The sequence below is a fragment of the Culex quinquefasciatus genome, chromosome 2 (genome assembly GCF_015732765.1).
Source record: "Culex quinquefasciatus strain JHB chromosome 2, VPISU_Cqui_1.0_pri_paternal, whole genome shotgun sequence".
Taxonomy (NCBI): Eukaryota; Metazoa; Arthropoda; class Insecta; order Diptera; family Culicidae; genus Culex; species Culex quinquefasciatus.
Window position 1 is genome coordinate 220,653,443 of NC_051862.1, and position 26,058 is coordinate 220,679,500.

General features: G+C 36.4%; 2 protein-coding genes across 3 annotated transcripts in view; one reads left to right on the plus strand and one right to left on the minus strand.

The window, feature by feature from the left end:
* Positions 1-1,285: 1,285 nt before the first annotated feature.
* The window catches only part of LOC6035782 (suppressor of hairless protein), a 31,831-nt gene continuing 7,058 nt past the window's right edge, over positions 1,286-26,058 (minus strand). The window contains exons 3-5 of the mRNA XM_038253747.1: positions 16,625-17,173; positions 16,017-16,559; positions 1,286-2,471 (exon numbers count right to left, since the gene is read on the minus strand). Of these exons, the coding sequence (XP_038109675.1) occupies positions 2,187-2,471; positions 16,017-16,559; positions 16,625-17,173 (1,377 nt within the window). The 3' untranslated portion in view covers positions 1,286-2,186. The remainder of the gene's footprint in view (positions 2,472-16,016; positions 16,560-16,624; positions 17,174-26,058) is intronic.
* Positions 10,441-15,985, plus strand: LOC6035781. 2 transcript variants are annotated; one of them, XM_038253748.1, is made up of 3 exons: positions 10,441-10,624; positions 10,696-11,091; positions 15,403-15,985. In XM_038253748.1, exons 2-3 carry the CDS (start codon positions 10,721-10,723, stop codon positions 15,899-15,901), a joined length of 870 nt encoding a protein of 289 aa, XP_038109676.1. In that variant the 5' UTR covers positions 10,441-10,624; positions 10,696-10,720; the 3' UTR covers positions 15,902-15,985. The 2 variants fall into 2 exon arrangements, with proteins under 2 accessions (XP_038109676.1, XP_001845906.2); XM_001845854.2 differs by having other exon boundaries at positions 10,699-11,091.

Sequence of the window (26,058 nt, forward strand, 5' to 3'; positions counted from 1 at the left end):
GTAAGCCCTCCAATAACTAAAGCCAATATACATTAAATCCATTTACGGTTTTCGTAGAAAATTGCCCAGGCTTTAAGAGATATTCATTTTCGAATATTTGTTTTGCCTTGCATTAACTAGTTTCATTAATTATAGTTTGTTTACAGTTTCGAATCAATTAAAAAGAGACCACCTACCAGACATAGAAACTTAAGAATATGAAAAATTGATAGGTGTTTCGGGAAACATTCTCTAAGACGAGGTAAAAAGTGAAAATTTCCCATAGTAAATTTGTAGAACTTCCATACTAAATTCAGGTCTATGGTAGAAGCACAAAACCTTAACCAAATGAGCTCAAAATTTCAAGCTAGCTTTTGGGGTTATATTGCTTGAACATTCCGGTTGAGACGCTCGGAATTAAACACTTCTGTCTTCTTTATATATACGTGAACCACGCTAGTTACCATTCTAGGCATATAAAACCCGGCTCGGTCAATTCAGGAAAGACATTCTTTCGTTGGACGTCGAGGAATAAACACCAACCTGGACCTGGAAGTAGTTGGTCGGAAAGCAGATGGCGTGGAGGCAAGGAGCAGCCCACGTCATTGTTTTTGGTATGGGATATGAGATAAATTGATTGAATAATTTAATCTCGATTAAATCTTGAAATACAAAAATGATCTTATTTCAAGAGCTATTTGCAGAGTCCTTTGTCAAATTGGCCATAAATTTGGATAAAGTTTGTTTTTTAAGTTCAAAACCGAACTGAGAATTGTCGCTAATCAAATAAATGTTCTTTTTATTGGAAAAATTGTTGAAAATTTATGAATAGAATTAGAGTTGTCGGTAGATTTAAAATCAACCTTAATTTCCAGATAACAATATCAACCAACGAAAAAGACAGTAATATCAACTCAAATCACAGCTAATAAGACAACTCCCAATTATCATGCCTCAGTTTCAGACATCATCCCCATCAACACTGCACCGTTAACAATGAACGAGTGGGAAAATCTCAAATTGAGATCAACAACGAAACGACGTGACATGACACGACTGAGAATGCATCGTGTAAAGGGGATGATTGGATATTGATATGACGAGGGAGGAGGCGAAAAAACGTAAAAAAGAAGCAGCATGTCAGAGTGAGCTCTCTGACCTCGTGACACCTCATTACAACTGGAGCCGAGATTAAGCCTCTCGATTACGAGCGTTGAAACAGTAGAGGAAGCGTTGTTTTTTGATGCGGATCTCTGTTTGAATTCTGTCTGATTGTTCTTTCGGGACGTTTGAAAAGATGACTTAATTTTTTTCTACTTCTTTGGCAATTTTATTCCCAGTTTAAAATGCTCAGATACGCGTGTTCTTAGCTCATTCATTCTCTGTCTTTCAGTTTCTCTCTTAAAAAGAATACGGTTCGGTAAAAGTGTCTTTTTCTTGCTTTTTTCTTAGCTTTAGCTGCTAGATCTCCTCTTAAGAATGATTTCGTTGTCAGATTTTGCCTTCGCGTGAAAATAATAGAGTCACTTTGATTCCACAGTTTTTAAATTTTAAATACTTTGTTTTTTTTTTAATTCTTTAAAACCTGCATATATCACCATTTTTTTTCTTATGTTCATCTCAATGTCTGTCTGTATGTCTGTGTGTTTGTGTGATTGATGATCACGTTAATCTCTCTTCTCTGCCTTAAAAATAGTAATTCTCTTACAAAAATCTGTCAAAATACGACTTTCCTTAAAAATAGAGTTTTAGGAAATGATAGTCTACAACTTTCTTCTCTGCTGCAAATAGGAGAGCGAGAAAATAAATCTTAGGAAAAATATACTCGAATGTTTGTTTGCGTTTTATTTCCCGGACATTCTTGTTTCACAAACACGCACAATTCATTGGCTTAGCGTGAGTGTGTTTTTTTACTTGTTTAAATCTTTACTCATTTCTAGGAATTTCTTGAGATTACTTGCCCTCACGTGTATCGTTTTTGTTCTCGTTTTTTCTTGTTTTTTGTTTGTAAAAATACTGTATATGTATAAATTAGCAAATATGTATAGGTAGGTAATGTTTTCTTTTCCTTCTCAACTCCGTTCCGCATCGAGAGCCGACACGAAACAAAGCAAAAAACAATAAATATCCACATCCTCGAGAAAAAAAACTAAAAAATAAAAAGTAGAACAAAAACACAGAAACACCCCCCGCCCAACGCACTTATCTTACGGAATTCCGGCCCCGCCGTGTGAGCTCCAGGCCACGTCCGAGATCGCCGGCAACGAACCACCCCCGGTGGAACCTCCCGTGCCGTTGTTGTTGCCGTTTCCGTTGCCACCGTTGTTGTTGTTGGTGTTGCTATTGCTGTTCGCCCGCCGCAGCACGTCCTCGGCGGCGTTGCACGGCTGCCGCGGACCCGGTTCCGGAGTGTACGTGAAGGTCAGCCCCGTCGCGTAGATGATGCCGTCGTTGCGCACCAGCGAGATAGGCACTTGCGTTGGCTGGCGGACCTGGTTGAGGAATGAGGAAAGGAAAGATGTTTTGTTACTTTTGGTTGATTTGTTTAAAAGTACCATGCGTCTCCATTGAATTGAGCGAACGATTGGAAGCAATGGAGAAGCCTGGTTGTTTTAGTTTAATTGAACAAAATATTAACACAACGCACAATATCAATCATTGATTGAGGATTCAAACACACTATAATACTCTAAAACCCAGAAAACTTGAGATTTTTTTAACAGTATTTCTTTTCCCTAAAACCACATCACTCGGTTAGTAAAATTCAATATTAAATTATACCTTCCTGACAAAGTCTTCTGAAAAGTCTCATAGCTAAAAGGTTTTCCAAATCGGTAGCAGAAATGGTAAACACAAATTAAACACTCAATAAAATTGAAAGAAAAGATCTTAAATATTAATAGAAGTTGGATATTGGAATTTCAGGGTGGTGACTAAATTATTAAAACAATTGGGAAATGCCAACCTAAAAATCGAGAAATTATATTTTCTATCACAAATTAGTTTATTACAATAAATTGATAAATCTCGTGTGATTTTCTTCTTTTTTATAGAATGTAATGAAAATACCTTTGCTATGATGCATTTGAAACTTCATGAAATTGTCCTTTGAAGTCTACGTAATTTTGGTCGTTAGGATTTTTTTGATGATTTGAATTTTGGTAAAATACATTAAATTTGACATCTTTAGTTTTTTTATTTGCTAGACTTATATACGGTGTGGTAATTTAACTATGTATCTGGCCTTCTTCAATGAGGAGAGGCTACACAATGAATTCGAATTGAATCGAAATTATTATTTTTGCAATCCCGTCGTGAAAATAGTTACTTTTCCTGTCATTCTCGAACGACGAAATAGCCTACTTTTCTCTACCAAAAATAACAGAATCGAATAGTAACCCTATTCAAAACACTGAAATGGATGCTGAAAAGTTAAACTATTCAACACTTGTTTGGAAAAGTAATACCTTTCCATCTTTTTTTATTTGAATGATTCATTAACTAAATCATGAACACTTGACTAATAATTCTTTTCAAAGGGTGTTTTTCGGAATTGCAAAAAATGTTGTAAGGGACTCGTTGCAAAACTTGATTTTTCATTACTTGTCGTATTTATCCCACTCGGTGACCTTCGATGGATAAATGTACGACTTGTGCTGATAAAATCCTTTTTTTTGCAACTTGTCGCATAAACTACTATTTTAATTGTTATCTAATAAATCTGAAATTTTCATCTGACGATATCTCGGAAACTGTTGATCCGTTTTTCAATATAAAAAAAATAAATTTTTGTGATTTTTTTCTGACCTTTTCAATAGTTTTTTTTTATATTATTATAATTTGATCTAAACTATGAAATTAGAAAAGTCTCAATAATATTTGAGTCCTTTTCAAAACTAAAGTTTGACTTTAAAATTGTGATGTTGATAAAAAAAAAATCATCATCATCAATCATCTTTTACAATTTAAAATCGGAAAAAACAGTTTCCAAGATATCGTCAGTTGATGGTTTCAAAAATTATTTTCATCGATTCGAATTCTATGTGAGGTTGTAAAACAGAAACTAATTGCCCGATTTTCAAAGCTCCAAAGAGAAAATTGTATGGCATTTTCTCAGCTTTTCGAAAACGTTTTTTTCAATGGTTCTTTCATTTTAAAAATGCAAAAAAAATAAAAGAAAAGAATTAGAAAATGTATACCTAAAAGCATCGTTAACTTGTAAATGGTACATTTTATTTAAAAAAATAATTGGAAAGTACTTTTCGATAGCAAATTTGATTTTGCTTTAAAAATGCTTTTTAGTAATTTTTACCTCAGGTTTTCGATATTTTACAAAAAATTACACGATTTAAAAAAAATACTGTTAAACCTCGCATAGTGTGCAGGCGTTACGCTTTGTATTTCTTCGATTACTCCGAAACGACATAATATTTTTGCAATCTTCTTGAAGCTAAATTTAGATTGGAACAAGACGAATGAATTGCTTCAAAAATATTGCAAAAATATCATATCGTTTCGGAGTAATCGAAGAAAAACAAAGCGTAACGCCTGCGCACTATGCGAGGTTTGACTGTATCTCATAAACCAGATTTTGCACCATAACTCACTAAGGCTCAAAAGATGTTTTTTTTGAGTACCTTAAAACATAAAAAAATGGAATTAAAAAAAAGTATTGTGAGGATTTCCCTTTAAGTCATAAAAATTGAAATAAAAAAATAATACAATAATAAAAACATCTATTGAACCTATTAATTCTAAAAAGTCCTAATCATAACCAATAATTTTGCCGAAGACACCGAATCGATCAGAAAATGTCTTCTGATCACTGATTCTGATACAGAATTTCATATATCTAAATAGAGGCCATTCATAAACCACGTGGACACTTTAAGTGGGGGGGGGGGGGTATGGCGATTGTCCACGGGGGGTTGAGACTTCCAAAAAAGTGTCAACGTAATTTATGGATGGTCTCATACCAATTTTGTATGATCAGCCCCCAAAATTGTATGAAGACTTTTGTGTTGTTGTTTTTTTTTTTTTTTTTGAAAAGTTGTCATTTTTCTTAATGTGCATAGTTTTCACAATATAGGTAGCCACATTAAGTTAGATTTTGAGAAAAAAAAAACATTTTTTGTTCAAAAGCTGAGACAATTCCCGAAAAACTCGTCCAAGAAAAATTTGTTCCCCAAATATAAAACAAAATTCGTGGCTTTCTGGAACAAAAAAACTGATTCGAAATTGTAAACTCAAGACTTCAAATGTGTTGTTATACTGAATGTTTGGCACTTTTAAAATGTTAGTCTTGATTTTAAAATTTTCTAATTAATTATTTTCGAGGAGAACAGAAAATCTCACTAATGAGCAGTTCTGTACGGAATCGGTCTTTTTTCTTTAATTTTAATTTTTGTATTTTTTAATCCAGCTGAAACTTTTTTGGTGCCTTCATTATGCCCAAAGAAGCCATTTTGCATCATTCGTTCGTTCATATAATTTTCCATACAAATTTGGCAGCCATACAAAAATGATATGTGAAAATTCAAAAATCTGTATCTTTTGAATGATTTTTTTGATCGATTTGGTGTCTTCGGCAAAGTTGTAGGTATCGATATGGACTACACTGAAAAAAAAATGATTCACAGTAAAAAAAATTGGTGATTTCTAATTTCACTTTTTGTCACTAAAACTTGATTTGCAAAAAATCACTTTTTTTATATGTTTTAGAGGACATCAAATGCCAACTTTTCAGAAATTTCCAGAATGGGCGAAAAATCTTAGACCTAGTTATAATTTTTAGAATTAATACAGATTTTTTCAAAAAATCGAAACATTGCTCGCAATAATTTTTCAACTTGAGTTTTCGATGTAAAATGCTGAGATATCGACATTAGAAAATTGTGGGTTTGGGTGAGACTTAGAAAACATCAATTTTCCTGTTTTTTAACCTTTGCATGGCAATATCTCAGCAACTAAGGGTCGTATCAACAAAGTTCAATAAAGCAAAATATATAGAATTTTCTCAGCCTTTCAAAAAAAAAAATACAAAGCTGGGCAAATATGGGCATTTATTAAAAAAATGAAAAACTGCGACTATTTTCAAAAAAGTTACATAAAAATGGCAATAACTTGAAAACGGTGCACTTTATCAAAAAATCACTACAGTACTTTTTGATTGCAAACTCGATTTTACATCGAAAAATGAAGTGTATTTTTTTTGCGACCAATATTTCGTTTTTTTACAAAATTCTGTATTGATTTAAATAATCATAACTTGGTCTCTTGGGAACAAACGAGATTGGAGCCTTTCTAGACGACCTGATTTGTTCAAGCGTTACAATGCGGATATTACGATGGACGAGCTCACGTGGGCACTGTCAAAGCGCGGTGGCGCATCCACGGGCAACGATAACATCAGTTACCAACTTCTCCAACACTTACCACTCCCATGCAAAGCAGCTTTACTAGAATTATATAATAACGTATGGTCATCTGGAGAGTTCCCAGATCAATGGAAGGAGGGTGTAGTAATTCCCATCCCAAAACCGGAAGCGGACCGAAGCCAACCAGAGGGATATCGACCAATAACCTTGCTGAGCTGCTTAGGAAAACTATTCGAAAGAATCATTAATCGACGACTGATTACGGAACTAGAGGAAACAGGGAAGCTCGACAATCGTCAGCATGCATTCCGCGCCGGAAGAGGAGTCGACACTCACTTCGCGCAGCTAGAAACATTACTACAAGCAGGAGCGGATCAACACGTTGAACTAGTTTCGCTCGACATATCCAAGGCGTACGACACAACTTGGCGCAACGCAATCATGCAGAATTTGACCGACTGGAAAATTACTGGACGTCTTCGAACTATACTTGCAAGCTTTCTTAAAAGCAGAACTTTTCGGGTTGCGGCAAATGGGGTACTCTCGAGCGCTAGGATAGCAGAAAACGGTGTTCCCCAAGGCTCAATTCTGTCAGTTACGCTCTTCTTAATTGCCATGCAGCCAATCTTCGCGAGGATCTCATCTGACGTCCATATACTTTTATATGCTGATGATGTCCTTCTGATCTCCAAGGGCCCGAACTCGATTTTGGTACGTCGCAGAATGAGGGAAGCGGTCAATGCTTTTATCGATTGGACAGACAGTGTTGGTTTTGTAGTTGCACCTGCAAAATCCAAATTAATGCATATCTGCAAACTTCGTCATCGAAAGCGCGGACGTGCAATAAGAGTTCATAATGTTCCCATTCCACGGGCGAGAAAAATGAAGATCCTTGGAGTGCTGCTAGACGCAAAACTTAACTTCCTTCAGCACTTTGCAAGTATTAGGAAGAGTTGCAGCAATCGTGTGAACATCTTACGCATTCTTGGGGGCCGACTGAAACGCAGCAACCGAACAACTCTTTTGAAAGCCGGATCAGCTCTCATTACATCAAAATTATTTTACGGAATAGGAATCACCAGCATCAACAGTGAAGCAATGGAAAGACTACTAGCCCCCACGTACAACGAAGTCATCCGCCAAGCCTCGGGCGCATTTAGGACGAGCCCAATTCTCTCCATCGTTGCTGAGGCAGGATGTTTGCCGTTCAGGTTCTTGATGACTCAACGGTTATCCCAGCTCGCAATCCGGCTATGTGGGAAAATCCCCTCCCTGGCAGAAGCACCACAAATAAAGCGTGCTATTACGTTGTTTCAAGAACTATCAGGATTCCCATTTCCAGAGATTGAGAACGTACTGCGACTAAGCGGAAGAAAGTGGTACGATAACAAAATCCAAATTGACGATACGTTCGAGGTTCAACTACGGTCTGGCGCTCCAAGCAGTGTAGTTGTACCTAACTTTCTGTCCCACATGTCTAGTCACTATAACGAACACCACGCAATCTACTCAGACGGTTCCAAAACGGTGACGAAACTGGAGTGGGCGTCGTCACCGAGAACAGCCAATACCTTTACACTCTTCCTGGAACTTGTAGCGTGTTCTCTGCAGAGGCTTACGGGCTATGGAAAGCAGCGTTTATCGCCTGCTGCAAAGCGAACACAATCATCCTCACGGACTCCGCCAGTTGCATCAATGCAATCAGAAGTGGACACTCATCACACCCATGGATCCAAGCAGCTGAAAAAGTAGCAGCCGGGTGTAACATCACGTTCTGCTGGATTCCAGGGCATGCAGGCATACCCGGAAACGAAGGAGCAGACAATATTGCCAACCAAGCTAGATCAAAGCCACCACCTCACTCGTTCAAAATTCCTGCTCAAGATGCTGTACGGACTGTGAAAAACGAGATTTGGAAAGCATGGCAAAATCAGTGGAACCAAACACAACAACAACTTAGACAGATAAAACGAACCGTTTGTAGAAACGTGGACAGAAGCTGTGCATCGGACCAGCGTCTTCTGACGAGACTACGGATAGGTCACACCCGCTTGACTCACTCGTATCTCCTCGAGAAAATTGCGCCACCAGTTTGTCGCTATTGTGGCGTCTCCTTTACAGTCCAACATATTCTGCAAGACTGCAGAGGTTTCGAGGAAAGCCGAAAAAACAACAGCATTAGTGGAACACTTCCAACCATTCTTGCAAACGAGAAAAGAAAGGAGAAATCGATGATAAATTTCCTGAAAGAAACCAGTTTATACAACAAAATTTGAACCATTTTTCAAAGACATGAATGCCACAAAAGTGGTAAAATGTCTATAATAAAAAAAAAAAAAAAAAAATAACTTGGTCAAAGATTTTTTGCCTATTCTGGAAATTTCTGAAAAGTTGGCATTTGATATCCTCTGAAACATACCAAAAAAAAACAGTGTTTTTTCGCAAATCAATTTTTAGTGACAAAAAGTGAAATTGAAAATCACCAATTTTTTTTACTGTGTATATTTTTTTTTCAGTGTAGTCCATATCCATACCTACAACTTTGCCGAAGACACCAAACCGATCAAAAAATTCCTTCAAATCATACAGATTTTTGAATTTTCACGTATCATTTTTGTATGGCCAGCTGCCAAATTTGTATGGAAAATTATATGGACAAACAAATGATGCAAAATGGCTTCTTTGGGAATACCAAAGGCCCCAAAAAAGTTTCAGCCGGATTATTGATCCTTGCACTGTAACTTGGATTTGGCCCGCACTTTTCTCTCGCACTTTTGTCAACAATATTTCCCAAAACTAGGCAACCAGCAGTTGTTTATTTACATTTCCAGTCGCAGTTTCCACCAAACTGGACATTCGCACTTTAAAATTGCGATTGATAGGTCAGCAACATCGGCTCGCTTTGATCATTTTTTGAGAAAATTTAAATTTCCCAAGCCAGTTTGACAAGTCGCAATAGTGCGATCGATAGCAATAATTTAGTGCGAAGTCCAAGTTAGTGAGAATTGCGCAATAAAAAATCAAAAAAAAAATCGAATGCCTGAAATCTCAGAGAATTGGTCTAATGTTCTATTTTTTTGGCGTTGAAATTATAGGAACGAAAAGACCAATAATTGTTTCTTAGAATGTGTTGAAAAATTTTCTCAGCTTTTTGAAATAAATTGAAAAACATGGGTGCTTTTTTTTAAAATTGAAAAAATATGATTTTTTGCTGTAATCGAAAATAAAATAGAAAGCGGTGCACTATTCAAAAAAAAATTAAGTGTTTTTCAATTCAATATTTCACATTTAAACTTATGTGAAAAAGTTTTTGGGTCACTATGTCTTCAAAAAATCAAATTTTGGCAGAAAAATGTATGCTCACACTTCTTTTGACCGCGTAATTCATAAAAAACATGATTGAAAATTAAAAAAAAGGTTTTGGAAATTTACAGATTTTTCAATAATCACACATCAACTTTCTTTCCAAATTTTGTTTACGACTTGTATGGACGAAATAATGATGCAAAGAAGCTTCTTTGGTCATAGCGAAGCCCTCGACAATTTTTTAGTCAGCTTAAAAAAATATAAAAAGTAAAATTACAAAAACGGCAGATTGGCTCAATAGTCTTCTTTAGTTTCAAATTTAAACCTTATTTAGAAAGTTAAATCAATTCTCAACTAATTTGTGAAACTAACATATTTTCTTTCTAAATGACTCCCTAGCACGTAACAAGTTACTCCAAAACTCTGTCTCACACCTCCACCCACTAACGACCTCCTAACCACGAAAGAACCACCTCCCACTCACAGCCCACAACGTATGATCTAATTATCAGTCTGCGCCCTACACAACCCTCTAGAAAGCTCCCATCAGGTTAAAAAGCACCACAGGTGAAAGCACTCGCACACACCTTTTCCCTTAAACCTCAGCCAGCCAGTGATAATAAACTCGGCGGCTTTTCCACGTTCCACGAGGCGAACGTGTGGTGTGTACTATAGCAACAGGTTTTCCCATTATTAAATCGATAATATCGTAGCAGTTTTCCGCATCAACAACACAATAGAAAGAAGAGCTGCCCCCCAAAGTATGGAGAAGAGCTTCCTCCGAGGAGGTCGTCCTAAGGAGCAGTCACAGTCACTGCAACAACTACTGCAGCAGCAGTAATACCCAGAAGCTATTGTTAGATCTAAGCTTATTTTTTTCTTCTCCTTATGAATATTTAATTTCCGCAAACGTCGATTGTTACGTTTTTCCTCCTCCCCTCTGGTTGTAGAAAAAGAAGAAGGTAAGTCTTGGTGAGAAAAAAAAACACACAGTCAAAGGGGTTGTTTCTGACGAGATTTTCCCACCCTCAAGAAGACATCATCATCGCTCAGTCAGAATGGACGACCTGTTCGGCAAGAAGAAGGAGGTGGTCCCCATTCTGGACCTGTCCCGGTCAACGGCGACCACCCGGGAAGAGTTCAAGAAGATGTACGAAAAGGTCCCGGACTATAAGACGCGCCCGATCAAGGTGCGACCGGAGGAGATTCGGTTCAAGGATAAGGACACCAGCTACAAGATGCCCAAGAAGGAGCTGAAGATGCTGCTCAAGAACGGGGGCGATCGGGACAAGCTGTACACGTACATGGATCCGATTCCGACGGAGATGCGGAATTTGGTGATTATGGAGCTGTGCAGCGTGTCGATCGACTGGAAGATGCTGACGCCGCAGCGGCCAAAGACCAAAATTGAGGAGGAGTACTTTAGCAAGTGAGTTGGAAGATGTCTTTTTTTGGGGGGAAGGAAGAGGGAAAGGTACAGTGACACACATTGCCGAGAGGGTGAACTAGATTTTTGGGTCTGGTCGAAAGTGGGGGTGTTGAGTGCATCAACCTGCAGGTGCAGTGGATTGTGTTGTTTTGTGCAACAGTTTGAGTGCATTGCCCGGGAATTCATACATGCGGATATATTGTGAGGGTGGAAAAGCCTCGTGGAAAAAGCATGTGTTGGATTTCCCATGATGGAAATGTGGTGCTGTGGAATGTTCGAGTTTAATACATTTTTAAAGCTGAAATGTTTGTTGCACATCAATTTTATCTATTATCTTGAAAAAAAAAAAGTAAAAGTTTTTTCAACCAAAAACAAAACATGATTTTCACATCAATCATAAAACAATATTTGGTATGATTTCGCTTTATGTTTAACATTTTTGTCAAGAGTTGATCTTGAAACTTGCCAGACAATATCGTTTAGCAATTTATTTTTGTGAAAAAAAGATTATTCTACATTTCGTGGTAATATCGTCATCTGTGTTTATTAAGTTTTGCTTAAAAACATATTATTTAAGGTTAGATTTCCAAATACAGTGGACTCTCTCTGTGTCGATTTTTAAGAGTCCGTCGAGAGCAGAAGGTAAAAAAAGAAATTGAAAAAGGTTTTTGTTGGAAACAACACACACACGCGGGGGTGTGGATATCGTATAGAACCCACCCTTGGTAGCAGCCTGTGCTAACTAACATTCCCGTCCCATCCCCTCGAGATCTACAAACTGACATGGCGGGCGCCGTTGGTGGCCAACGACTGTTTCCTATTCGCACCGGCTCTAGTTTTGATGATCGTGATGTTTTATCTTTTCAGCGCATTCATGCATGCTGTTGATAAGGGAAACATCATTTGATCGTTGAAGCGTATGACCGGATGTGTTGATAGGATTTTACGGTCCTGTTCAGCAACGGAGAAGGACAACCATGGGTGGTCTCTCATGCTCATGCTCATGCTCAAACAACGATTTTTATTGCCGTTCAACCCTTTCAGACCTGATGGGTAATATATAATACAGAGTGTAACAAAAAATTAGTCTTTTCCAGCACTGCCATTTTTTAGTTCCTTTTTGAGTTGATAATTTTAAAAATTGTCCTAAACAAATTTCATTGGAACTGCTAAAAATGTTAACAAAATTTTAACAATTTTATTTCTTTCATACAGTCTGTTCAGACCCCAATGAGTCATAATAAATTTAAAATGGCCCTTAAAATAATTTGTCATCATTAAATTATTACTTTTTTAATGTCCTGGCTGAAAGGGTTGAACCAACAATCACAACTATCTATTCAAAAAAATCAAATTGTTCAATTGAAATTGCCAATCAATGTAAAAAAAAAAACAAATTAAAATCTTAAAAGGGGCAGTAGTTTATAGATTGTATTAAATATTTAATATTTAAATCCAATGTGATTCAAGTTGAATAAGTTTCGTATAAATACATTTCTTTCATTTTTAATATTTTATAAATATACAAATACATCTTCAACTCAATGTCTTTGATAATGTCAGAAAAATAATCCAAAAATTAAAAGAAACAGAAACAAAAATATCCCGGCAAGTTAACGATTTGTTGTTTTGTACAACAACTATTTTTCAAATTATGTTTTATCATTATTTAAATCACTATTACCAATTGAGGCAAAAAGCATTCGGAATAAAAACCTGGAGGAAATATAAATAAAATTAAAATTTAAATTGAACAATTTTTAATTGATTCACTGGTACCTAAATATTTCGATAAATTAAAAAAAATCGTGCTAGATGAAATTTTGTAGATAATTTATTCAAATATTTGATTTACAGTCGACTCTCTGGTTGTCAATATCCAAGGGACCGTCGAGGAAGAGAATGATCAGTTTACAGAACGATGCAAAAGGAAGACTTGATTGATTTTTTTTCTTGATTCCCAGCTATGGGAGAGAATCATGGCAACGTCCAGCAAACAAAAACAAACTTATGTCAAACATCCTTCAAAACTTCGTTTCGCGAAGAAAAATGTCTATGCAAGCCATGAGAAAGTGAAATTATTGACAACCGGAAGAGATTTTTAAAGCAAACAGAATCCAAGGGAACGTCGAGGAAGAGATCCTTCAAGCAAGAGAAAATATCGAGGAATGAAGATAATTGGAGTATGCAGATTGAAGGGACTAAAGAATTCATCGATAGATGGAGTAATATTGATATCGAGAAGATCGACAGCCAGAGAGTCAACTGTATTTTAAATCAAAACAAAACGCACTGTGGTTTAAAATGCTGTTTTTACGAATTTAATTGATTAGAGCTAAAAGTAGCATTTTCGTGCTTTGACATGTTCTACAACTTTGTTCAGCATTGTCATGGCCTACTTTTGGTGAAATTTGTGTTTAAAAAAAAAGAAACTCATCACAGCATGCCATGGAATTTCTAACTTTTGACAGTAAAGAGATAGAACTTTGGCCATTCTGGCTAAATTATAAGGCAGACAATGTCCATAAATTCTGTCGAAGACGGCGAAGCTCTATATTTGCCCCCTTTTTGAACCTTTTGTACAAACCCATACCAAAAATAAGTTTTTGTCTGAAACTATGTAAAATTTTGTTTTTGGACGATTACAATCTTCAGAAGAGTTGTCAGTAATATCAAAACAAACAACTTTGTCAAAGACACCAAAGTGATAGGAGCTATATGTGATGAGTTATAGCAAAATGTTGTGATAAATAGCTAGTTTATGAGTTCATAATTCCAAGCCTCGGGCAATTTTGGGTAAAAACCAATACAATTATCTTCGAGTATGACCATTATACTACAAAATGTTAGGTGAATCATTCGTACGAAGGTTTACGGCCATATTTTTTCAAGCAATAAATTTATCTATTTTTGATGATTATTTTTATCCGGTTAGGGCACTTTGAAGCCATTTTTGTGATTTATGCAGGCGTGTTTGCCTACACGCCACCTACACTTTCGTGGAAATTTTAAGCATTTTTTTTTAAAGAAAAATCCTTTCCAAAAGTTCTAATCGGCGAATCTAGACATCTAGTCTACGACATAATGTTAGTGTTGCAGAGACAGTTATTTATTTTAAAATTTATCGGGAAATCAAAATAAAAAAGGTGTAATTACTTTTGTAAGCTTTGCAGCTAATCATATTTTCAAGTGTCGTGTAGAAAATAACACAATTTGTTAAAATTTACATATTAAATTTTACATATTTTTAAACAAATTTAACACTCGAATGAGTTTAAAATGCAATTGACGCATTTTATCGAAAATTATGTGAAGCGCCTTTGAATTGCAAATTTAATGTGTAAAAAAATATTTTTGGATGTTTTTTTGTCTAAGTAACATTTTTAATAATTTAAAAATATCATGTTTTTCACAAACAAATGTATTTCTGTGATTTCTTACCTAATAAACTTCATTAGCAGAAATGTTGTCTTTTTAAGGTTTATGTTTTTAAGGATTACACATTTTATGAAAACAGCTGGTTAAAAAAAAAAGTTTCTTTTTTCAGGCATGTCCCTATGTCCTACAGATTTGCTGAAGACACCAAATCGATGAGAAATCCCTAATATTTACATAACAGTTTTGTGTATTGTAATTTGTAAATTTTGAGACCATAAAAGGATTGAATGACTTTTGTAGTTCAGGTTTGGACCATTCATGTGCCTTTTGTTTTTTTTTTTAATAAAAGAATTTAAAAAGTTTGTTATACAGATGTTCTTGATTTTTTAAACCGAAAAATCTGTAAAATATAGATTTAATATAGCTGTTCAGAAGCAAGATTCTGTCATAATCATTCTAAAAACTTTGAGAGCGTATGCTGAAATTTACGGTGTTGTACAAGAACTTATATTGAACTTTTAACTGCTCAAAAAAGAACAGCAACATGAAGTTATTTATGAATTTTAATTTAAGTTTATTTATCGAAAACCACTCAAAAATGATCATATGCCTTGATGCAAACTAACTCGAAAATATGTACCTTCAAACAATCTTTGGACATTTCATTCAAACTTGTGATGTGTTCTGCTCGTGAACTAGCTCTTGAACATTAACAAAAATGCCAAGAGTATCGGATTTTTTTGTGAATTTGTTGCAAAATATCTTAAGTTGCTGTAATTACAGTGGTTTTAGCAGATAATTACTTCACATTGACCTGCCTTTGAAATCCCTCCCAATAACAACATTCCAACAACCACCGAAATGCACGATATTCAAATTACCACATTTCCCCTCCCCTCTCGTTTCATATATCTCACATCACCTCCTGCCCAGACTGGTGGAGCTCGGCAAGCTGCAGATAAAAACCGAGCAACGCGATAAGCGTGAGAACCAGCTCTCGTCGTCGGTGCGCAAGGTGAAGAACAAATCCGGCATCATCGAGTCGCGGATCTTCACGTGCAACGAGTGCGCCGAGGAGTTTTGCAACGGCAAGGTGTGTCTGGACTTTAACTACGACCTGTACACGCGGATCGCACCGAAGGCGCCGATCGTGAAGACGAACTCGCAGCAGCAGATCAGCACCACGAAGATACTGGCGGAGCTGAACCAGAAGAGCATCGACAGCGGGAGCGGGGGGAGTACGTCGAAGAAGAGTGGGATTGGGGGTGGTGGGAGGAGGTCGATCCGGAGAAAGTCCAAGACGCGGTCCAAGTCGGCGGAGGAGGACGATGGCAATCAGAGTGGGGGTGGTGGGGGAGGAGGGGGAGCGGCGGGGGTTGGAGGGAAGAAGAAGACTAAGAAATCGTCCAGGAGTAAAAGTCCGGGGAAGTGAAGGAGGACGTGGGGAAAATCAGGACCCTTTTCGAAAGTTACCTCTTTGTAGTCTCGTTTACGGTATTAAAGCTATTATGAACAAGTGTGTGTGATTGTTTTGTGAAAGAACTTACCCATGACCACTCGCCGCGGAACTGCGAAATGTCCGGCACGACGCAGAGCAGCGATTCCGCGCACCGGTACATGGTTTCGGCCTCCACGTCGCCGAACCACGCCTGCAACGACGGCGTAAAGTTGTCACCCGTAATCTCCAGCATGGCCACATCGGCGCCCCCGTTCAGGTGCAACGAATTGACTATTGGCACTGGCGTGACCGGCGTCCGGACCGGTCCCATCCCCTCGTAGAACTGGTACTCGGCCTTGTCGGTGGAGATGATCGTCCAGCAGGCGCCGTCGTTGATCATCTCTTTGTTGGGTTCTTTTGGACAGGGCGTCGCCTGGAACTGAATGATCTTCTCCTGCGACAGACAGAGATACATCCGCTCGGTGTCCTTCATGTAGAAGGCACACTTGTGCAGCTGTGACACCGGATCGTCCGCTTCGAGCAACGCCATCGCTTTGTCCACCTTTCGGATCACCAACCGGGGCAAGGCCATCCCCGTCACGGAGCAGACCAGCTTCACCGTGGCTCCGTAGTGCACATACCCGTCGCGAACCTGCCAAAACAAAACCCCAATTAGATCCAACTCACTTCGTCCCAAAAGAAACGCCAAGCCCTTACCTGAAACTCCTCCGACTCGCTCTCGTTGTCGTCCAGCAGGTGTATCGTGAACGCGCCCCACTGCGTCGAACTCGCGTGAAAGTGACCGTCCTCCACGTGCAGATACCTCGTCGAAACCGTCTGCGATCGTAACCGATTGAACAGCGCCACCTTCGTCCCGCTCGCAATGCACAGGTCCGCATTCTTCAGCGATTGCTTCTTCTTCGACGGTTTCGAGATCACCTTGATCCGCTTCGACTGAAACACCCCGATGTCGTGCCCGCTCCCGTAGAACATCTTCACCGACAGCATAAAGTGTTTCCGCTTGTCCGAATCGCTGATGAACAGCGTCTTGGCCGCGCAGTACTGCTTCGAGTTGTTCAGATCCAGCGGTTGCATGTCCTGGTCGGAGCTGCCGATCCCGATGAAGGCACATAGTTGGGTGGACTGTTCGCTTTCGCCGCGGCGCAGCATCTGCTCCTTGCGCATCCGCCAGCCCTCGCCGAACAGGTAGATGCAGGGTGGTGGGCAGAAGAAGCGCTTCTCGTTGCCGTACGACTTTTGGGCGACCTGAGGGGCGGGAAGGAAAAGAAAAAAAAGTTTCAGTCTATAGTAATTACTAAAACACGCTTGATTCAATTACCATGCGTCTCCTCCAAAATAATATCGCTAATGTCATTTTGATGGAGGCACATGGTAGTTCAAGGATTTTAAGTTGACCTAGAAGCTTTTCATTTTAAGGGTAGCCTCTTATACTTTTAACTAGATGCATTTGCATGGCGCCATATTCCAATAATGTGAGGATTAAGTTAGATCGCAATGTTAAGTGGTTAAGTGGTTTTCCCAAAAAAAAATGAGCAATATTGGAGCTCCATTTCAAAATTGACTTAAATCCGAGTCGTATTGTTAAACCTAACCTATCCTGAGAAAACTTACCGATGAAAAGTTTCAAAAAAATCGTCAAAATTGTAAGTTTAACAAGACGGTTCCATACACGTTTGCTTTGAACAAAAATTTGAGGTCTGAAACAAGCTCAAATCAAAATCAAACCATCCACATTAACGACCCCCGGGTCTTTTGTGGTCTCTATTGCAAGTTTCTGCTCGAACCTAGGAGTCCGAAGGCTTGAATGAGGAGAGCACTCAAACCTCTTTTTACTCCGAGGAACCTTCCACCCCAGTGTTTGAACTGACGACCTTTGGATTGCGAGTCCAACCGCCGCCAGCGATTCCACCGGAGTAGGCTTGGTTTGGTGTGTTGTTTGTACTTATGGCATGGAGACGACTCCTACACTTAACGGCCTAACAACCAAGGCCGGGACCGACATTTTACTTCCTCATCCGATGGAAGGTTGCAGCAGATGGGAATCGAACCCAGAATCATCCGCTTACAAAGCGGACAGCGTAACCATTCGGCCACGCACTGCCACAAGCTGTTAACAGCAAAAAAAATCAACATTTTTATAATAATTTGCTTAGATTAAAATATTAGAGGCATCAATTTCTGCTGAAGCTGTAAGCTGTTTTCAATGAATTTATTTTATTTATTTTGATATTGATGAGATGAAAGGTTATGAAAAGATTCATAAAATTCACAGTTTTATGTGAAATTATGTCCAAGTAATCGATTAAACAAGAAGAGGTGTCCGGATATCTGAGCGTCCAGGTCCGGGAAATTTAAACTTCAAGTTATTCTAAGGACGATTTTTACAGGCTGACCACATAAATCCCATTTTCAAATTCCCTACTTTTCCAGAACCTCAAATGATAGGCATTTCTTTTTTTATTAAAATTTTAAAAATCGAAATATTGACAATCAATGCAAAAAAGGAACTTAATAATACATTTCTAAAAAAAAAATCTAAAACGGAAGCACTGAATATTTTGATGCAGAGTGGAAACATATACAATCTGTTTTCACATAATTACTGAAAGCTTAACAAAACATATAATTTTAGTGTTAATTTTGAAACTTGCCAAACATAAAGTATTTATAAATAGTTGTTAACTGGAAAATGAAAAAGGATAGCAAACAGTAAAAAATTAAAAAAATTATTCTTTAAAAAGAAATATTAAAATATCTAGGAATTTGTTTACCAAATTCCCTCATATTCTTTGTAAATTCTGATTTTTCTTTTTTTTTATTCAATATTGATTTATTTGATAAGACTCCACGTTTTACAAATCATTTCAAGCAAAATGTTTTATGAGACAAATTTTCTAAACATTTTTGTAATAATTTAAACAAAAAAATCCTGATTCTTTTTTGCTATTTGAATATGTTAAAATGAAAATCCAGTTTTATCTATAGTCATTTACCTATATTCACTTTTTAGAGAAATTCAACATTAGGAATAATTATTTGAAAAGACTGATTGAATTGTTTTTGACATTACAAATTCTTACCCGAAATCAAAAACTGACAAACACATGTTCAAATCTGTTTTTTTTTAAATATGTGGAAAATGTGACACCCCTTCACACTAGTCATAAACGTTGTAATAAAGTTCTATTTTCATATTAGGTTTTCATTAGCTTTGTTATTGTTTAAAGTTAGATGTTAACTTTTATTTTATAAACTTTGTCAAAAAATAAATTTAAATAATATAAATCTCTGTGAAATTCAAGCCATCATAATCATCCAATATTTATTAGGATTATTAATTTCTCAAACATCCTTTACATTTTCAAATAAACTAAAATAGTGAAAAAAGACGAATTGATTGAAATCAATTTTGAATTGTATAAAATATTGCAAAATAATTCAAGAGTTAGCAAATAATATTCAAAAAAGTTCGCTTGGGATTTCCAACTATCGGACAAAAAAATTAAAAATTCCCTAGTTCTCGAGAATTCTGAACATTTTACCGATTTCCTGACATGAGTGACCCGTTTCCAGAAAGTTGTTTAACTCAAATATCGTAGACACTACCATTTTATCACGTAATCTACGCTTTCTACGAGCAAATTTAACCTATAATCTAAAAAAAGACAATAATTGTTGTTCTGAAAGATAAATTGCATTGCATTTGAAAATACGTTCACCGACCCCAGTATTTATTTTCAAATATGATTTTTGAGACAAGTTTTACTGTTTGAATAAAATTTGAAAAAAAAATTTGTTTTTTAACATATTTTTTATTGCTCTAAAGAATATGTATTTTTTTCTTATTTATATTCACTTGAGCACATTTTCATTTCAGATTGAAATTTCTTGAAAACTGTCCATACCATTTTAAGTTTAACCCAATTTGATCAATACAGTGCTTGTGAATGGCAAAGAAAAACGTAAAAAATCTGAAATTAGCTCTGGGCGGAAACGAGTTAAATAACTACAACGATTTTTTATCATCTGAGAATTTATTTTATTTTTTTGTCAATATTTTGAAGTACAGGTTGTGAGAAATTTGTGCAATTTCGTCAAAATCGTTAAAATTATTTTAAAATTATCGCAAAGTCCCCTCTCTAATTCCGTTAGTCTCTGCAAAAAACGACCAGTTCGCTGATCCGGATCCGACTTTGCTCTCATCAGCACTTCTTCCCGTCGCTGAGATTGCAATTCCATCAAATGAAGCCCAAAACAGAGATCATCATCGATCATCAACGAGATATTTTATTAGCCTAGTCATAAACACTCCTCGTTTTCTCTCTACACCCTTCTCGCTCACTCACTCACATGTGAATGAGTTTGTTGATGTGGCCGTATTTGGTACACCACGGTCGGCTGTTGAAGCCACACCACGTCGGCGGTCGGCGGTGGTAGATTGATTTTCCCACGGGTCTAGTAGAAGAGAGCCACCGCTCGCGCGAATCGAGCAATCAAAAATTAAGGAAAATGATCAAATAATTGAAAAATTGCCTAGAAATAACCCCTGCACCGACGCGCTGTGTTGATGTCTTGCCAATTTGGCGGCTTTTGGGTGACCAATGGTGCCATGGGAAGAGATTGATGATGGTCGCGCAGGAAATTTAGCGGAAAATTTGGCCTTTATGGTCGAACCTTTCCGCGATAATTGCGGGAACAACAAAAAAATCACGTGTGGCCGATTTGGACCACCCAGGCAATAGAAGGGGGGTAAATTGAAAATTATCCCACCAAACTGTGCCAGCTTGACCGTTGCTAATTTCATTGAAAACTTCTTCTGAGAGAGCTCTTGCGAAAGATTCCGTTGCATTCCAAAGTCACCGAAAAAGAGCACCCAAAAATAAAACCAGAACAGAGGAAACGGTACTAGATTGGATTGATTGAATTAAATTATTATTACAATAAAAAAATACGATCCACGACAGACAGCGTCCAGCCGACTGCAGCAAGCTTGCTGAGATTGTTATGAATGAAGTTGTGCTCTCTCGCTGCGTTTGGTTGCTCTTTTTCTCAGTGATTCTGGGGGCCAAAGGTCGACACTGACGTCGTGTCTAGTGGAGCAGGCTTGACCCTGATGGGAAGGTTCAGGGAAGTGATTGGCGAAATTGCATTTGTACGTGATTTTCAACATCGTTTTTAACCTGTATAGCAGAAATGCTTTCTAGTTGTGGTATTTGTGAATTCAAAACTCTATTTCTTTAGACAAAGAATAATACTTTAACTTTCCAAGGCTTATTTAGTTTTAGGTATGAGCAATTCTTAGCCTTTTTTTAAGAAGTTAATTTTTTTTTATTTGGTTGAAACTTTCAAGGGTTTCACTTAGCCCAAGAAGACAAAAAAATTCGATGGCCGATACTGTGGAGAATTACTCATACCTTGCTTAATTTAATTGCAGTATCCTACGATAATTTAAAATGCATTGATGTAATCTAACTTAGTAATTTTTTTATGAAACGAGAAAAAATCCGCTAAAACTATTTTTTAATGTTACACTTTTTTCCTTTTACCCTAATGCGATTTAGGGAAATTATTTACATTTCACTCAACTCTCTGGTTGTCAATCTTCGCTTTTTTATTATTCTGTCTATCATTTTTTCTTCGTTCCCTTCAAACTGCATAAATATGAACTAATGCTTGTGTGTAGAGGGTGACGAGCGGGAATTCCCGGGAAATTGACCATTTTTGGACCTCTTGATTCCCCGGAAATTCGGTCAAACTCCCGGGAAATTTAAACTTATAAGTATCGAAGCAAAATTATATAAACTAATCAGAAAAACATTTGAAAAATTCAAAATTTTATTGAACATTGAATGTCCAATGTTCGATGTTCAAGTTCGAATAATCCAATGTTTCTCTAAGCTTCTTATTCAGAAAGTGTTAATTTTAACTTGTCAAAAATTCCAATAACTATAATTTAAAGAAGCCAAAAAAGGTGGACCCCAAAATTTACCTTTAAAATTATTTAGCAGTTGCACCCCACATATGAAATCAAATGTTTTTTGTTTTTCAAATATTATTTTTTCTAATTATTTGTAAAAGGGAAAAGCTTTTTCAAGTTAAGTTCAATTTCCACATCTTCTCTTGAGCATAGCAATCCAATCTAGTTTTTTTTGTGAACATTTGAGTTTTCCTGATAACTGTAAATATTTCTTCAATGAATATTTTATGTTGAACTTAAAAATTACAAAAAAAAAAAACAATTTAATTTGTTGTTTTGAGTCGTTATTTATCATATTGCAAAATTCCCGATAATGAGAAAATTATATATAAGCTATATTAGTTATTTTTTTAAAACAAAAATCTAATAACGAATATTTGAGTCTTATAAAACTCAAGAAACGATTTTGTTTTTGCAGATTGAGAAAAAAATCCAAGCTTTTATGTAGTTCCTCAAAACAATGAGGCTGCTTAAATTAACGTTTCATAGAATTAGTATGAATTAACAGTAACATTCATTTAAAAGAAACAAATTTATTACTTTTCATTTTAAATTTTTGACACGTTGGCGTAGTAAAAAAACTCCCGGGTCCCGGGAATTCCCGGGAAACTGTTAAGTTCAACTCTCGATTCCCAGGAAATTGAAAATCTCGAGAATCGTCACCTGTGTTTAGCTTTAAGTTTATAAGTACAAGAAAAAAAACTATTTGAATTATCCAAATGATATAAAAAATGTGTAAGTTTTTGAAATGACAGAAAATACACTTTTCTCTGTTAAATAGAACTAATTCCATCAACTGACAAAATCCGAGTCTTCCAATACGCCACATAAATACCAAGTTGACAATATCCAAATATTTTCCCCGTAACATAATTCTGTCCGCTAGGAAGTTCCGCTTTGCAGACATAAATCGAATTCAAGTAGTTTATTGCTCTATCATCGGCCCGGATTTACACCATCATCAACATCACCATCCTTATATCCAGCCAGCCTCTCGACTTGGATCAGCCGGTCAAAAGGGCGGCCAACAAAGGCCGGCGACAAATAACAGCAGCATCAACACCAACACGACCAACAACATCAACCAAACTATAAAACGATCAAACATCCATCCACAGACTTCCCTCCTCGGTATCGTAAAGTGGGGTGGATTTGAGTATGGTTTTCAATATGCGATTTTTTTTAATAAGGTTCAAAACTGTAGAAAAACTTATAAAAGTCGTGTCATTCTTTTTTGAAGCAATGACTGTTAAAGATGGATGTGGATTTAGGGCCTAGAAATTGTAAATTGAAACTAAATTTGAATCACGACATGAAAAATGCTTTTTAAAACAACGAGTAGAAAACAATTTTTTGATTGATGCTTTGTGAATCATGATTTGAATGTTTTTCAAAAACAAACATGGCCGCCAAATGGCCGACCTGGAATGTTGTCTTTCGGAGCCTTACATCTTCTTAATAATCTTTAAATCTTTTGAATTCTTCAAGAGAACCTTTAAAATATAGATTATATTATTAGTTAGTTATTTTAAATAGTCACTCTTGTTAAAAAGCTCAATCGATAAAAAATATGATAAAAAAGATTTAAAAAAAATCATGAATTAGAAAAAAAACTGCAGTCCACGGTCCACCCAACACTTTATGTTCCGAGAGCGGTTTCGCCGCCGCCACACCGAGCAAGAAGTACCGTGAGAAAATTCCTCCAAACTAATCAAGAGCGAAAGAGACAGTCAAACCGACCGACCGACGAACGGATGGACACAAGAGGAGAGAGAGAGAGATGAGTTTGCGCTGGGAACCGATCTCATGTACCCGTGTGTGTGTATGTGTGTGTGTGCGTTTGTGAGTGTGATTAAACCAAATTCAATCATTTCCCTTGCGCACATCAAAAACCTCATCTCTCTTGTCTGTTGCTGGTCTGGTGGGATGCTGCCTTTTTTCCCCTTCGATTCTCTCACGCGTTCATCCCAAACTGAGAATTCTGGATGCTGGATGCTGGTTTGGGTTCAGCAGCAGAACCAGAACCACCAAAGTGTTGCATTTTATGGGACTTGCCAACTCTCGGTTTCCCCATAGCATCCCTGCGAAAGCATCATGTTTTCGGCCCTTTGCAATTTTGGGAGTTGAACGAGCTGATGCGCCGTCGCAGCTTCTTGACTCGATATGAGGGCTGCACTTGTGGACTGTCACAACTTGGCTGGCAGGTTGAAAGAGTGCTTCCAAAGAGCAAAAATATTTCAATGTCATGTTCAAGGATGGTACTGACTGAAGTTATGCTGGTTGAGTGGACGGTGTGGTGAGAACTGTTGGACAGTACTTTTGTTAATTAATTGCGTTTTAAATTGTTCTGTACGATTGCGTGCAAACCGGGATAAAAATTCCAAGAATATTCGATAACAATAAATATTTTCAAAATCATAAAAATTCATAAATATTACAAAAAATAAGCTTAGCAGCTTAATTGTACCAAGGCAAATTCAAATATTTTTTTTTAACTTTGTGTAAATTTATGAAAAGATAATTAGTTTTTTTTAACTATTTATTTACTTTTTAAGAACATATTTCAGAGTCTTTTGAAGATAACATAGCAAATAATAAATATGATTTATCAAATTTAGTCTAATTAACGCTTGCAATAAGAGGTTTTTCAATCTAATCATAATGTTGTTTTATGTGACCTGAGTATTAAATACTTTTAAAATGCATACCTTTGGTACATATATTACGTTTAGCACCTAAGCTCCCAAGCTCTGGAAAAAGGGGGAATTTATATTTATATTCGTTTTTTTACATGGAAAATCCCCCTTTTTCTAGCGCTTGAGAGTTTAGGTGTTCACATTTCCATTCATCAGGATAGTCAAGATAATTTTTCCACGCCCGTCAATTTTCCAAACTCAAAATCAATAAAATTTCGTTACGTTTAGACAATTATGTAAATTATTAAACGACAGCAGTAAGTGGCTATAACTTATAGCCTATAAGGACGTTTTGAAAATCTTTTTTTTTATAATTAGGGTAAAACGATAAAAAATACCTGCATAGTTTCCAACAAATTTTTAATGTTTGTATAACCTTTTTGAAGAAAAAAAGCACGTTTAGATTTAAGAACAGCAATTTATTCAAGAATAAGATTTTTTTATATTTTTTTGTTGGCGAAATATTTTGAGTACTTTGTTTTTGACAAAACAAAAAATTACATCACCAATTCGTCCTGACAAAGCTAAGTGCATTTTGGCAGCTGTCCATACAAAAATGCAATAAAAATAAATAGTCAATACGATGAAAATGATTTTTCTGATAGATCTGAATCTTCGGCTAAATTTTAGGTATTGGTGAGAAGCATTCTAGATAAAATGGAAATATTACCCATTTTAAAGTTTTTTTTTTCGCGTAAAACGAAATTGCACATAATAACTATATTCTTTTTTTGAGTCATGACACATGATGGTAAAAATTTATTGTCATTGCTTCGATTTTTCTAAAAAAATCGTAAAATTTACTCAGATGGAGAATCAAATTTAGAACCACCCAGAACCCTATTTTTGTGTTCATGTTTTGTATTTGTCAATAAGATGTTTGCCAATAAAAGTTGTTATGAAGATATCAGAAAATGTATAGATTTGAAATTAAAATTATAAAAAATTACTCGAAAGAGAAAGAAGAGAATCTCTCTAGTGTTTCACTTTTTGACATTGAAATCAAAATACTTTATATGTTTAGTTATGTTATTGTTGAAATATATTTCAAAATAAAAAAAAGCATTCATTCGGTTTTAAATTGAGTAAATAGAATTCAAAAAGGTATAAAACTGAAAAAATAATAATTGGCTGTGCTATTTTCGAATTTTGTTTCCAAGTATTGTTAGGCAAATTTTATGGGAAAACTAAGATCCTATTGAAAATTTATTTTGAAATTGAAAAAAAAGGTTCACTAGAGATAATAATATCGTAACATACGCAATGCCAAAATAGTAGTTTATGCAACAAGTTGCAAAAAGAGGATTTTTTCAGCACGAGTCGTACATTTACCCAACGAGGTTCACCGAGTTGGATAAATACGAAGAGTGCTGAAAAAATCAAGTTTTGCAACGAGTTCCATACAACATTTTTTGCAATTCCGAAAAACACCCTTTGAGTGAAATTTTAAGTCAAAT

Bases quoted from the DNA above. Each gene is read 5' to 3' on its own strand.
- LOC6035781 (XM_038253748.1), top strand. From the start codon at position 10,721: ATGGACGACCTGTTCGGCAAGAAGAAGGAGGTGGTCCCCATTCTGGAC. The intron at 11,092-15,402 runs GTGAGTTGGAAG...CCTCCTGCCCAG, and splicing joins GAGGAGGAGTACTTTAGCAA to ACTGGTGGAGCTCGGCAAGC.